Below are 13,777 nucleotides of genomic sequence, written 5' to 3' on the forward strand. Positions count from 1 at the left end.
ATTTAATTTTGAGATGTAAATCCTGACTCTTTAGTGAAGGAGAAGGATGGCCCTTTTCCTAGTGCTGTCCTCTTAAGACTTACTATTTCATAAAAATCTAGGGGGAAACAACCTAAAGTGCCCAATTATGAGAACCTTCTACACACAGAATACTCAAATGATTTGAATTCATTTTTTAAAGTGAGCTGACAACCAGAATAACTTGCATCATTATTTTAATTTACAATTTATATATATATACACACACCTGATAGGGGGACTGGGGTGTGTGTGTGTGCGCGCGCACACACACACACACACACACATATATTACATTAATGCCTAGTTCCCCTATTCAGGTATCAAGGTACTGTTGTATTAAGGTTTTTACATGCTTGTGATAAAAAAAGAAAAGTGCCTCTCAAAAGTCCACGCCCTCAAACACCTTACATTCTAAAGTTCTTATCCTGAAAATACTTAACAATATGTGTAACTTTAATTCAGTGCATTTGGTCTTGGGAGTGATAAAATACATGTTTTTGGAGGATCCTGACTTCAGTAATGTGAGGACTCGTGATGTTTTTACCTTAATGACCTTCTGGTAATCATAAAGGGTCTTAACTGGACCAAGGAAATCATTAGGCATTCATTGAAACATCCATCCTTATGAAAGCCTTATTTTTCTTGTTTCTTTTCAGTGAATTTATTGGACTCACGCACAGTTATGGGGGATCTAGGATGGATAGCCTACCCGAAAAATGGGGTAAGTGTTTCACCTTTGCTTTCTCAGCCACAAGCTGCAAAAATAGTTTCCATTTGGAATATAGGCTTCTGGGTTTAAAATTCCCCCGAGTGATTTGTTGGCAATGAGAAGGGAAAAAAATTAAAACAACAAGCAGTGACTGGAAGAAATGAAGCTGGGTGGCTAGGGATTTTTTTGTTTATGCAAAACAGCCAACCTTGAGTAGTAAAAAATCATGAGAGGTTTTTTGTTTTTTTGTTTGTTTTTTAAATGAGAAATTCCATGTTTTCTACTTCCCCAATTTTGAAAATTGATGATGCATTTATGCCACAATATTACATTGTTTTCTCTCAAACAGGAGGGCTAGAAATTTACTATTTATTCTAAAGGAAAACAGTATCAACCAATCATGTGCCTCCAGAAGCTGGAGCTTAAAATAAACAACCAAACTTCCAAGTAGTTTAGTGGTATAGCTCTTGAAGCCAGTATCACCGTATATGTTTTCATTTATTTTTGAACTGATTCTTGGTCATGTGACGAGACATATGACAGCAGTGGCTTTACTCACATGAGCTGAGAGTGGAGGGAAAGTTATACTTCTATGTGATTTTGAAGGGTGCATCCTCTTGGGTTGGTCCTTGCTGTGGCTTTGTTTTGGTTCAGCTGAAGAGAGAGAATTTAATGATTGATGTCAGGTGCTGCACATTCCTCTGGGTTGCTGAGACCTCTGGGTGGGTACAGACTTTCCGCTTAATACATTTTAAGTGTGCAGAAAGCACTTTACAGCTGTAACTGGATAGATGTTCATGGCTGATAAAGCACTTTAAAAATGGCAGATCCCACTTTAAAGTAACCCTGGATGGATGTGTACTGTCTGCGCCAGATCCCATCAAGGGTTAACTTAGAGTGCGACTGCTGCCATCCCAGGCAGAACTGTGCAGGGCTGTGCTCCAGCCTGTGGCAGAGCTCCTGTACCCCCTTGGCTGAGTCAGTGACAGCCTCTGATCCCAGCCTCACATCTAGCCTGTTGCGGGGGAGGGGGAGTGCGGTGGAGAAAGGGGGGTTTCTGTTTCTACAGTCGCCCTGGCCCCATGGTGCACTGCAGCCTGGCTGGGAGTGGGGGGTTGCAGGGGGAGGAGTCCTTGACTTCAGATGCAAAAGAGAATGCAGAGTGATCAGAGGATCTACTGACCTGCATTTACGGGCCTCACCCACTTCCCACTGAAGTCAAGTCTATCGTTCTTTGACTTGAATTTAATAGGAACTAGTTCTGGCCCTAAGGGTAAATTTGCCCTTTACAATGTTCATGAAGGGATTTAACAATCACACTGTGCTCTCTCCCTGCATGCATGAACTCTTAATGAACAGATCTGTGCATGCTGACAAAATAACATGTTGGAGTATAGATTGAGTAGGAAGATCTCAGAAAAGAGTTTCCTCTTAATTAAAAAATATTTATGGCAAGACATACATATAAATATATATACACAATCTTTACAATATTGTTTCTCATTCCAGGAAGCAATGCTTGAATATTTAGGGGTGCATTGATAAAGATTTTCTTGACGAATACGGCTGGCCAATTATTAAAGCAACCGTATTGGCCAATGCTGATCTGATAACCAATATTCAGTAATAGTGTGAGGCATTTTAAGCTAATGATATAAATAAACCTTTTTGTTTTTTGCTGTGCTCCAGCAACCTCCTGCATCACATGTATCAGCGTCCCAGTGCTTAAAAATAGCGGTAGTGGTGCTGGAACTAAAGCTTGTTGAATGAGCTGATATGAAACACTGCAGCACTTTATTTACTGTGGCTCTCAGAGCCATTCTGATTAAAGCGCCCCTCTCCCTCCAATGGCTGGAGCAGAGCTGAGCAGAATGAGGGCAGATACAGGCTGCCGGCTATGGTCTTGGGGCTGTCCATCCTGCTGCCTTTGCTCTGGGAGCCCCATGCAGGCCATGCATCCCGTGCTCCCCAGCAGTGGGGTCACATCTTGCCACCCCAATGCTGCTGAATGGGCAGGGGACATGTGGTTGGCGCAGGGCTTTCAGGGCAAAGGCAGCAGAGTGGAGAGACTGAACCCTGCAGCAAGCAGCCCGCATCCACCCCACACAGAAATCTGGGGTGGGGGACACATGCCCTGCATTCCTGCTCTGGGGGGGGGATGTGCACAGTGACAGGAAGCTGCCTCTTCTCCCCCTGGATGAGCCAGACGTGACTTCATCCTGCTCCCTGCCTCGGCCTTTGGTCCCATGCATCACCCTGGCTGGGCAGCATCCCCAGCCTCAGCCCTTGCCCCCGCCCCTCTCCCTCCCTCACCATGGGGGTCTTGATTTGGCCATCTTCACACCCCTTCTCTCCCCCAGAGCCCTTCCTCCCATAGACTTACCTGCAGGAAACTGCTCTCCACACTCCCTGGCTGTTCTCCTGGCCGCATGCAGCACCCCCTGTATCTCAGTCCTGGCAGCCCCAATTAGGACCCCATACAGGCTAGAATGCTGCCCACCTGCAAAGGGAAACTTGCCATCTCTCAAGGGAGCCCAGGCATCTGGGAGCCCTGGCCCTATGGGGGAGAGGGAACCCAGGTGTTCAGGTCCCTGACTAGAATGCATAATTATCGGTAAACATAATTGGCTACGACGGGCAAAAAAAGCCAATAGCCAGTCATGTTTTCTCCCCTTTTATTGTTGCTAATCTGATAGGCAAACAATATATCGATGCACTTCTGTTAATATTCTAAAGTACCCTTGTCTACATCGGAACAGAAATCGTGGCAATTTAAATGTTCTGTAGAGAGATTCATGACCAAAGGAAAAATGGAATGTCCAAAACACAGACCTCAGGTTCATTATTGTATGAATTAGACCAACTAGTTATATCAAATACCTGCCCTGCTTTCCACCACGTGAGTGCAAGTCTCAAGGTAGACACATGACCACTGAATCAACTTCTGAGTCAAAAGAGAATTGTATTTAATTAATTTGCCCAAATCTGTAAAAAGTGAATGAGATGGTCAGAACTGGGTTTTTTCTTTTTTTTTGAATTGCCAAAACTCCTTAAAAAGTTCTTTATTTTCATAGGACTTCATAACAATTAAAGAGGTCCGATTAGCCCTGTTGTTTGGCTTTTTGGCCTAATACAGTTGTTTTCAAGCTGTGGTTTGTGTACTGATGGGGATCCATAGACTATGTCTAAGGGGTCGACAAAAGATTTCTATGATTAATCAAAAGTATGTGTATACTTACTTAAAATTCACAGGGGTCTGCACCTCCATTTGAAATTTCCAAAGGGGTCTGCAGCTCACCTCCATTCAAACTTTTTAATGGGTCAACAAATGAAAAAAGATTGAAAACCACTGGCTTAATATATTTGCAGTATTTTTCAAGGACTGAGAAATCTGTGCTCTACCCCACTCCCAAATTTCTCTCTGACACGAGCAGCAACACATCAGCCCTCTCCATTAACCTAATATTTATTTTAAAGATCTACCATATGTAAATATTTTAAATAACTCTCAGCTAGGGATGTGGATTGGGTAGTCAGGAGATTTAATTAAAATAAGATCAGAGAAATATGGTCTATTCTTTAAAAAAAACAGGTTTCCTCACTGAAATATATTTATTCTCTCAGGACATTCTTTGAGAAAAAATTTCAGCACATATGCAGGCAAAAGCACACATAGTACATTATTGCAGGAAGAGAAAGAGAAATCTTTCATCACTGGTAGTGATATTCTGCATGGATATAGTACTTCTTAGAATAAAATCTTTTGATGCATCATATTTAGCCCCCCTCATTAAGTATCTGGGTATAGGTTGTAGCTGTGTTGGTCTAAAGGACATAGGCAGACAAGGTTCTTTGGATGAATCTGATATCTTTTATTTTCTATTCATTTAAAGTATTTTATGTTTTTGTTTTATTTTTATACTGCTGTTGTTCCATGGGTGCTGTAGTTGTTGGCTCTGGATTTAGGACCCAGAGGCCTTGTTCCAGGGGTGGGGGGGGGGCAACCAAAACCCACCCTCAGACCAACCACCACCTTTCCATTTGATAATGGGCAAATTTATTAACACACAGTGATAGCAGAAAAGAAGCAATGCAAACAATCAAGCAATTCTATATATCTACCAATCCTAGGGCTGTCATCAGAGACAAATTACATCTGGCCAGGATGCAGTCTTCACTCTGAGGTTCTTTCTTAGGTGTCAGATGTCAATAGTCTGGAGGTGGGATGCCAAGGCCCACTCCCCCCCTCTAGTGGGGTGGATGACACGGGCTGGTCATGTGCCCTTCATGGTGGCCTCGGGGACCCTTTCCAGGGTCAGGAATGGGGACCCCTCTCAGGGAGGAAGAGGAGGGATGGGAGGGACGTTATGTATCTGGCTGCATGCCACCCTGCTCCCAGCCACCTCGCCCCCTGCCTCCCCCCCCAGCTCTATGTCCAGCCGGCGGGGGTACACTGATCAAAAAGGTAGAAAACCCCTGGACTAGACCATCCTTTCTAATGTTTGTTATTTTTCATACCTGAATGCTTCTGTCTGCTCTCCCTACTATTCCTGAACCCACTCCTCTTACATGACAGAGGTGGCATGCACAGCACTAAGGGCTGGCTGGCTTTACTACTAGTAGTAAAATCTGACTGGAATCTGCATGAAGGCTGTGGAAACACCTGCTTGCAGCCTACTACTTCCTCCTGATCACAATGGTGAGTTTTCTGCAGTGTGTAGGCAAAGGGTGATGCTTCTAGAGAGACAACACAGCCCCCTTCTACAGCCCACAGCCAAGGATTTTATTCTGTCTTTTGGCTTCTGTTCTCAGGGAGGGCAATAGAGTTATACCACATTTGCTGGAGAAAAGAATCTGACATGTATTTTTGAGCACATGCAAAAAAGCTTCCAAAAATAAACATGCATTGTCAAGCTTTCCTTATTAAAAAATGTGCTTGTATAGCATGCACACAAAATCTGGATGCATTTTATACTTTTCCAGCCTGATTTTCTAGGGTGCTGCTAGGTTTCAGTACTAATAGACACACTGGAAATTATACATACATGCAGCTGCAATAGTGATTAAATCTGATGTGCAGAAAATTCACTTGCCTTTATTAAACATTCCTTTTGATTCCACATAGAATCCACAGAAATAGAAACAATGGGAAATGTGTAAAAGAAATATTTATCCTACAACCAGACAGAGTATTTTTAAACCATTCAGTTTTATTTCCTCTGTTTTGCGGAGAGGGACAAGATCATGGCAAGCATATATAGGAACTCCTGCAAAACCCTTAAATAGGGGTAGAGCCCCTTGCATACATAGCTTATACATCTTGTTTGATTTGGCCCTTTAGAAATTTGTATACTTGCAATGGCATCCAGCTAATTGCAACAATTGCCTTTTCAGAAAAGCCCTCTCCATTTCAGTTTGCTTCATTCCTTTAGTAATTATACCAGCCTTGTAGTAGGAATAATAATTTTGGTCTAGTATTTCAGAACTTTCCCCCTTGTGGTTATTGTTTTAAACATCTCTGCAGCCACCTCTTGGTACTCTTTTTTTTCTTTTTCTTTTTTTTTCTTTCCAAATTAGAGCATTACACACCTGCTTTACTTCTGTATATCCAGTCTTTTTCTTTCCCCATTGATTTCATTGAACTTCCTGTAGCATATAGCAGGAAACCCTCCACGGTCCTTTGAGTATTGGCTGTGTGCTGTGGCTCACTGCACAGCTACATGTTCTGGGTTTTTTTTAGGCTCAGCCAGGAAAATAAACATGCACTAAGGAACCTTGTCTTGTATAGCTGTTGGAGAATGCTGGGATCTCTCATAATTCTTTATTCATTGCAGTAGATACTAGAGTGCTAACCAATTAACTGCACTTGTACTGAAAGAGAGAGAACAATTGCCCTTGCTTATGAAAGCAAACAAGAGCAAAAGGCATACATCAGTGAGGAAATTTTGCTGGGTTGACTGCATTTGTCTGTTGTTGGGGGGGCAGTTGAGAGTTTTGATTTTTGATAAGCAGCATTTTTGATAAATTCTTTAGAGAGAGCTACCTTTACACATCTCTCGCCTAGTTAAAAAAAAACTAAGGTTTAGATTAGTCAGCATGTTTGATGAATAGCGTAGTGTTGCTCTCCATTGATTTTAGTGCAGATTGAGATTTCCTGTCTGTTGGGAAAACCTTGCCCCACTGACTGGTTCTGGATTCTAGAGGATGTTTATCTTCAGGGATAGAAAAAGAAGGTAAGTGCAAGGGGAATGGAAAGGGAAGGAAGGTTTTGGCACCATTGAACCATGTCATGTTGCTGTGATTATAATTGGCAGTTTTAGGACACCATGGTTGGAATGTGGTTTGGTTCTGAATGCTGTAGAAGAGAAAGCAAGGAGAGGTATGCTAAAATGAGAGGAGAACATTCATACTAGCACTGAGGATCATATTAAAGATTATGATGATACTGATATAGGTTAAAAATATGCATTAGGAGCTGCGAGGGGGGCAAAGCAAAACCTTAATTTGGCCAGTCATGGGAAAAAAACAAAACGAACAACAAAAAAAAGAAAACTCAGGTTACCAGGGGAACAAAGATTCTAATTGTAAGTATCAGTGGAAGGAAAAGTAAAGCAACCCAAAGCAACATTTTAATAATTTCAAATATATACAGCAGAGACTAATTTAAAATAAATAACATAAGGGACAAAGTAAAATTTAATAGGACCAAAATATGGCTTTCCATTTTCAAAATCTTAAACATGGTGCCCATTCAGTATTAAATATGTTGTCCTCCTTTGGGATTATTAACATGCTTCTTCAAATACTTAGTCCCATGCTCAACTGTACATGCCCCATAGATGTATAGTGGGTTTTATTTGGTTTTTTTTCTTATTTGTTTGCTTTTCTGTTTTGTTCTTTTTTTCTTTTGTTCTTTTCTCTTAGTTTCATAGTTGGTAGGGTCAGAAGGGACCTGAGCAGATCATCAAGTCCAACCCCCTGCCATGGGCAGGAAAGAGTACTGGAGTCAGATGAGCCCGGCAAGGTGACTGTCTAGCCTCCTTATGAAGACCCCCAGGGTAGGAGCGAGCACCACTTCGCTTGGAAGTTTGTTCCAGATTCTAGCTGCCCTGACAGTGAAGTAGTGCTTCCTGATGTCCAGCCTGAACCTACTCTCAGTCAACTTACGGCCATTATTCCTACTTACTCCAGGTAGTGCTCGGGGGAACAGGGACTCTCCTGTTCCTGCTGGTCCCCCTTGGTAAGTTTATAGATGGCCACCAGATCCCCACTCAGCCTTCTCTTGTGAAGGCTGAAGAGGTTCAGGTCCTGTAGCCTCTCCTCGTAGGGCCTGCCCTGCTGCCCCCTGATCATGTGAGTGGCCCTCCTCTGGACCTGCTCCATGTTGTCCACATCCCTCCTGAAGTGCGGTGCCCAGAATTGGATGCAGTACTCCAACTGTGGCCTAACCAATGTTGCATAGAGGGGGAGGATCACCTCCTTGGCCCTGCTTGTCATGCATCTCTGGATGCGTGACAAGGTGTGGTTGGCCTTCCTGACCGCGTCCTCACCTTGGCGGCCCATGTTCATCTTGGAGTCTATAATGACTCCAAGGTCCTTTTCTGCCTCTGTGCTGATGAGAAGGGAGTTCCCCAGCCTGTAGGTATGCTGCTGGTTCTTCCTCCCCAGGTGCAGTACCTTGCACTTGTCAGTGTTGAATCCCTTTCTATTCTCATCCGCCCACCCCTGTAACCTGTGCAGATCTAGTTGTAGCCTGTCCATCCCTTCTAGCATGCCCACTTCTCCCCACATCTTAGTGTCATCTGCGAATTTGAACAAGGTGCTTTTTACCCCCTTGTCCAAGTCACTGATGAAGATGTTGAACAGTGTGGGCCCAAGGACCAAGCCCTGGGGAACCGCACTGCTCACATCCCTCCAGGTCAAAAATGACCCATCCACCACCACTCTCTGGGTGCGGCCCTCCAGCCAATTTGCTATCCGTCTGACTGCGTAGGCATCAATGCCACAGTCACCTAATTTTTTCTTTCTTTTCTTTTCACCACTTTTAGGGGATCAATGTGCTTGGTCCAAACACCCAGATGATATCAATTAGCAGAAAGAAGCTTGCACTTTTGCATTACAAATTAAAAAAAGAATAATATATTTTTCATGTAAAAGCATTATGGTAATTTAAACAATCTGTTGGATGCATTCAGTGCCTCATTCCATACCTGTTTCAAACTCCAGAAGCAACTGAGTTTGAATGAGGGCTACGACTTTTAAGGAGAAAAAAGAACGTACCCCAAATAGTTACTAGGCCACATTCAGTCCTAATGTAAGCATGCACAACTCTGTTAGATTCAGTGATGTTGATAAAGCTGACACTGATGTATTTGACTCTGGCCCTCAGACACATCAGTGCACATCAGGAGTAACTGTACCGAAGTTTAGTTACAGAAGCATAAGTGAGATCAGAATCTGTACAGGAGCTGCAGACTTTTGCCCCAGTGCTAAATATGCTTTCTACTTCTAATAGTCCACCTTCTTCCATTTTGTTTTGAGCTTGTTCATGAATTGGTACCCTCTCCTCATTAAAAATCCCTCCTTAAGCCCTACCTCCTCTAAGATTTTAGTTACCTTGGACACACACTCAATTTCTCTCAAAATGGTGTAAGCCTTTTTCTACAGCTTTTTCTATGTCATACTCTACTGTCTTTTCCATTGGAAAGACTCAATATGGTATGGCTGTCCTCCTGCAGTTTTTCCATAATGTCTGGTTAGTTACTCTCATTCTATCTTGCTTGACTTATCCATGTGGGTGGAACACTGAACCTGCATGGAGAAATGCTGAAATCAATTGGTTCTCACTCAAGCTGAACAGCCTGTAGGAGTGATGTCTTAGAAGTTCATCTTGCCAAAGCTTATACATGTGCTTCACTTCTATGCTTTATGGGCTTGATCCATAGCTCCGTGAAGTCAGTGGAAAATATACCATTTTTTTCAGTGAGAATCAGATATAAGTAGCTGACTGTGTAAGCAGTCCTAGTATATGTAAAGTTTAAGAAAGTAGGAGAGTCTTTGCATAATTAGGTCTTAGTTTAGTAGCAGTATTCGGCAAGGAATATGTCTTGTTACTGGTAGTTTGAAATGTCTACCATTCTCTTAAGTATTGTAATATAAATTAATACTTATAATAGTAATAAATAATACTTATAATATTAATAATGATGTTAGGATTAAGACTAAAACAGATTTTTTCACTCTCTTAAACCTTTGTATTAAATATATCTTGATCTTGCAAGTGCACTATAGAAAAAATAATGGTGACACTTTAGTACACCTAACTCCATTAACATAGTTGTAAGTATTAGGTTCTTCTTCAGAGACATAGTAATGAAACAAAAATCTTGCTTCATGCTGAGAATGTCTTTCCTCCAGTGTCCAGGAATTTAGGAATAAAAGAGCATTAAATAACTTTATGTTAATGAAAGGCAGTTGCATTCTCCAATTCTTATGCAGCAACTCAGGCATTTTTAGAACAGTTTTAGCAACCAAACAGTAAATATATACTTGGTGCTATCCCAAGCAATATTATTTTTTTTCCTGGATAAAATAGAAATGTTGAGCAATCAGGTGGGAGTCCAGGTGGGAAAGTCTTTAAACCTGTACTCGGATTTCATGTATTTTAGGCAATTTGCAGTGGCAAAAATCTTCCCAAGAGAGGAAGTATATAGGTATTTCAGCCTGCAGATGCCGCCTCCTCAGCCTCACCATGGTCTGAGAAGGCTGCATGTGCATGAATTCTTTCCATGCTTGGAAGAGACCAGGTTCTCTGGTCTCAGGAAGGTTTGTGGACAGCAACAGCTCAGCTCTTACCCTGATTGGGAGGAGTTGTGCTTCAGAGAAATGCATCCATTCTCCCCACACCTTCCTCAGATCAAGCCACAGGCGAAAGTGCTGTTAGACTCGTCTGATCACGGAGAACTTGAGTATATAGGTGTTCATTCTAGCAAAAGAAACTTTCTTACAGGGGAGATCTTCCAGGTGTCAACATAAAAGATATTTTTCATAGATGGGGCATATTTCCTCTGCTAGAAACTGAATGAATGCCTGTACTCTGGCAACTTCTATTGAGAGAGTAGTGATTCCCTTCAGAGAAACAATACCTGTGCATGGTCAAAAACTCTTATCCAAGGTTCACTGGGGTCAGTGGGAGTCCTTCTTCTTGATTTCCATTGCCTTTGGATTAGGATCAAAGATATTTGAATTACTTGTTGCACAAATTTAAATACAAACAAACCAATACCTTCAGGCATGTGACAAATTAAGTACATTTTAGTCTGAATATTATAATATTTTTAAGAAAGTGTATTGCACTGTGAATATTTATTCTTTCTTAATTATCATCAGTTGCTCCAGAGACTGTCTTGCTAAACATTCTTAATAAATGAAAAGGTTAAACTTTATGGGTGGGACTTTCAAAAGCACTTTACATTGCCCTATCTCTGCTCCCAATGCAGTCTCACCAGATATTCTGATGAGAGAACCCTTCTCAATGTGTTGAATACATGCTTTGAATACATGCAAACTCCACTTAGGTAAACAGGCAGGGAATGATGTTGTGGTCAAGTATCTAATTATATCTACAATAGTTTTTCTGCTTCTGTTTCCTGTTAGCAAAGATGGTTAATTTTCTTTTTCTGCTTTTACCCAGCAAAAAGATAAAAGTTTTCATTGTTTTGACTAAAGCATCACATATTTTTGTTAAATGTGGAGCAGTGACATAAATGGGTCAAGTATTACAAGAAAATATGGTCTCTTTGCTACCAATCACCCTAAGCAAGAATGTAGGAATGTAGCACAATGGCCAGCAGAAGCCATACCAACACTGAACATTTTGCATTCATCATGGGATCTGATCTTTTCTTAAACTAGCAAATCAGATGAAAGGATGCGGGAGAGAGGTATTAAAACATAAATCAAGTATTAGAAAATAAATTAAAAAAACCCTCAAGCCTTAAAATATTTTTCTGGTGAGGTATCAGAGTTTGTGCAAACTAAAATAAATAAATAAATAAAAAGATAATTTGTCTGACAAAAAATATATTCCTGATTATTTCTCTTCTGACCAGCTCATATCTGAAGATAGTCTTGGATGTAAGAGCTATAAATGAAAGAAGAAACAATGTTACAGCATCCACATAATATTCTCTCTACAAACAGCTGTTTAAGGGGGAGTAAAAAAATGGAATAAATGCTCAACTAATATTCTAGTTGAAAGTACACTTTTCTCAATAACATCATATTTTTGATGGAGGGAAATTAGAATGTTTCTTTATCATCTTCTATGCTGACAAAAAATACACATAACAGTATTGTTGGCTATTCACGTTCAAAGAAGAGTAAGGTTAGGCCAGGGACAATAAATGTACACTTTTGGGGGTCCCATTTATTCATGTATTTCTTTGTGCTTAGAAGCACCCAGGCAGGGCTTCCAAATGATGGAGTTTGGAGTTACTGCTTCCACATTATATTGGAAGGGTAATCATGACTGGTACTGACTAGTTTTTAGATTAATCCAGATTTGACCAGTGAGGCATCGTGAAGGCTGCAATAGTGACACCACTACTGTCAGTCATCCCTGCTTGTATGACTTTGACATTGTGTGCTGAGATGCCACTCTGATTTATTGTAAATATCCTGCTAGCTGAAAAGTGGGTATAAAAGAATGGTCTGAGTGTTTTACAGCTGCTTCCTCTGCCCTGTCAGATAACAAGAGTGTAAAAATACTGCTGCGGAACTGGAAGAATTATTAGTATGTGCGGGAAGAGAAGCTACAGCTTCTCTCATGTATAATTAAGTTTCAAATTACTCTTCTATTTTTGTTTAAAATAAAATACAGTTAAGTGAATATGTCTCATATAGCCGACCTCAAGGTTTGATTCAGAAGTGAATGAAAGAGTGATATGATACTAGGGTTCTTTCTCAGTCTAGACAGAGTTCATACCTGCAATTTGGACAGCATTACTTTGGTTACTTGAACTGGAGTAACTTCTGGACATACTTTTGAAAGGAGGCACTTACTGCACTAAAGCACCCAATTCTGGCTGAAAGTTGATAGGAATTGGCCTTCTACTTACCACTTAGCAATTTCCACCCCTCTTTTGTGCCTTCTTTCCCTTGAAAACTTTCCTACTTTTTATTTTAATGTCAGGAAATCGTATGAATTGGTTGATACAGACTTCTGTATTTTGGGACCACTTGATTCTGAGACCATTAAATACTTCTACAATCTTACCTAATTCCTAGTTTTGCTCTAGGACAATACTGAACTGAATTTTGGGAGTGCAGATACTTGTTAATATTGGAGAAATAGTGGATCAGTGTGCTCATGGTTGAGCAATGTAAACCGAAGTGCCTGTAGGATTTGGCAACATAGGGTTACTATAAATAGCTGACTCCCTGTAGTGCTTTCCATGAGGGTGGTATATGGGTTTGGAGAAAACGGGAATGTCTCCCATTTAACTTCAGTGAGTACAGGGATTAAGCATTGTCTGGTCTCAAGGGCCTGAGCCTGGGTCAGTTGATACTGATGAGAGTCTTTCCTTTAATAGTTTCACAGTTTCATAGTTTCTAGGGTCAGAAGGGACCTGAGAAGATCATCTACTCCGACCCCCTGCCATGGCAGGAAAGAGTACTGGGGTCAAATGACCCCAGCAAGGTGTTCATCTAACCTCTTCTTAAAAACCCCCAGGGTAGGAGCCTGCACCACCTCCCTTGGAAGTTGGTTCCAGACCCTAGCCACCCTGACCGTGAAATAGCGCCTTCTGATGTCTAACCTAAACCTACCCTCTGCTAGCTTGTGACCGTTGTTTCTGGTCACTCCTGGCTGTGCTCGGGGGAACAGTGACTCCCCCAATGTCTTCTGATCCCCCCTGACCAGTTTGTAACAGGCCACAAGATCCCCCCTCAGCCTTCTCTTGTGGAGGCTGAACAGGTTCAGGTCCCGTAGTCTCTCCTCATAGGGCCTGCCCTGCAGTCCCCTGATCATGCGAGTGGCCCTCCTCT

The 13,777-nt window shown here is 41.6% G+C and overlaps 1 protein-coding gene across 7 annotated transcripts in view; it reads left to right on the forward strand.

The window, feature by feature from the left end:
• The first annotated feature begins 681 nt into the window (after nt 1-681).
• Nucleotides 682-13,777, forward strand: part of EPHA5 (EPH receptor A5) — a 369,106-nt gene continuing 356,010 nt past the window's right edge. For all 7 annotated transcript variants that reach the window (XM_019522270.1, XM_019522269.1, XM_019522268.1 and 4 more), the window contains exon 1: nt 682-742. In XM_019522270.1, coding sequence (XP_019377815.1) covers nt 704-742 — 39 coding nt within the window. In that variant the 5' untranslated portion in view covers nt 682-703. The remainder of the gene's footprint in view (nt 743-13,777) is intronic.

This window comes from Gavialis gangeticus, unplaced genomic scaffold, assembly GCF_001723915.1.
Source record: "Gavialis gangeticus isolate Ggan-Ray unplaced genomic scaffold, GavGan_comp1, whole genome shotgun sequence".
NCBI classification, from domain to species: Eukaryota; Metazoa; Chordata; order Crocodylia; family Gavialidae; genus Gavialis; species Gavialis gangeticus.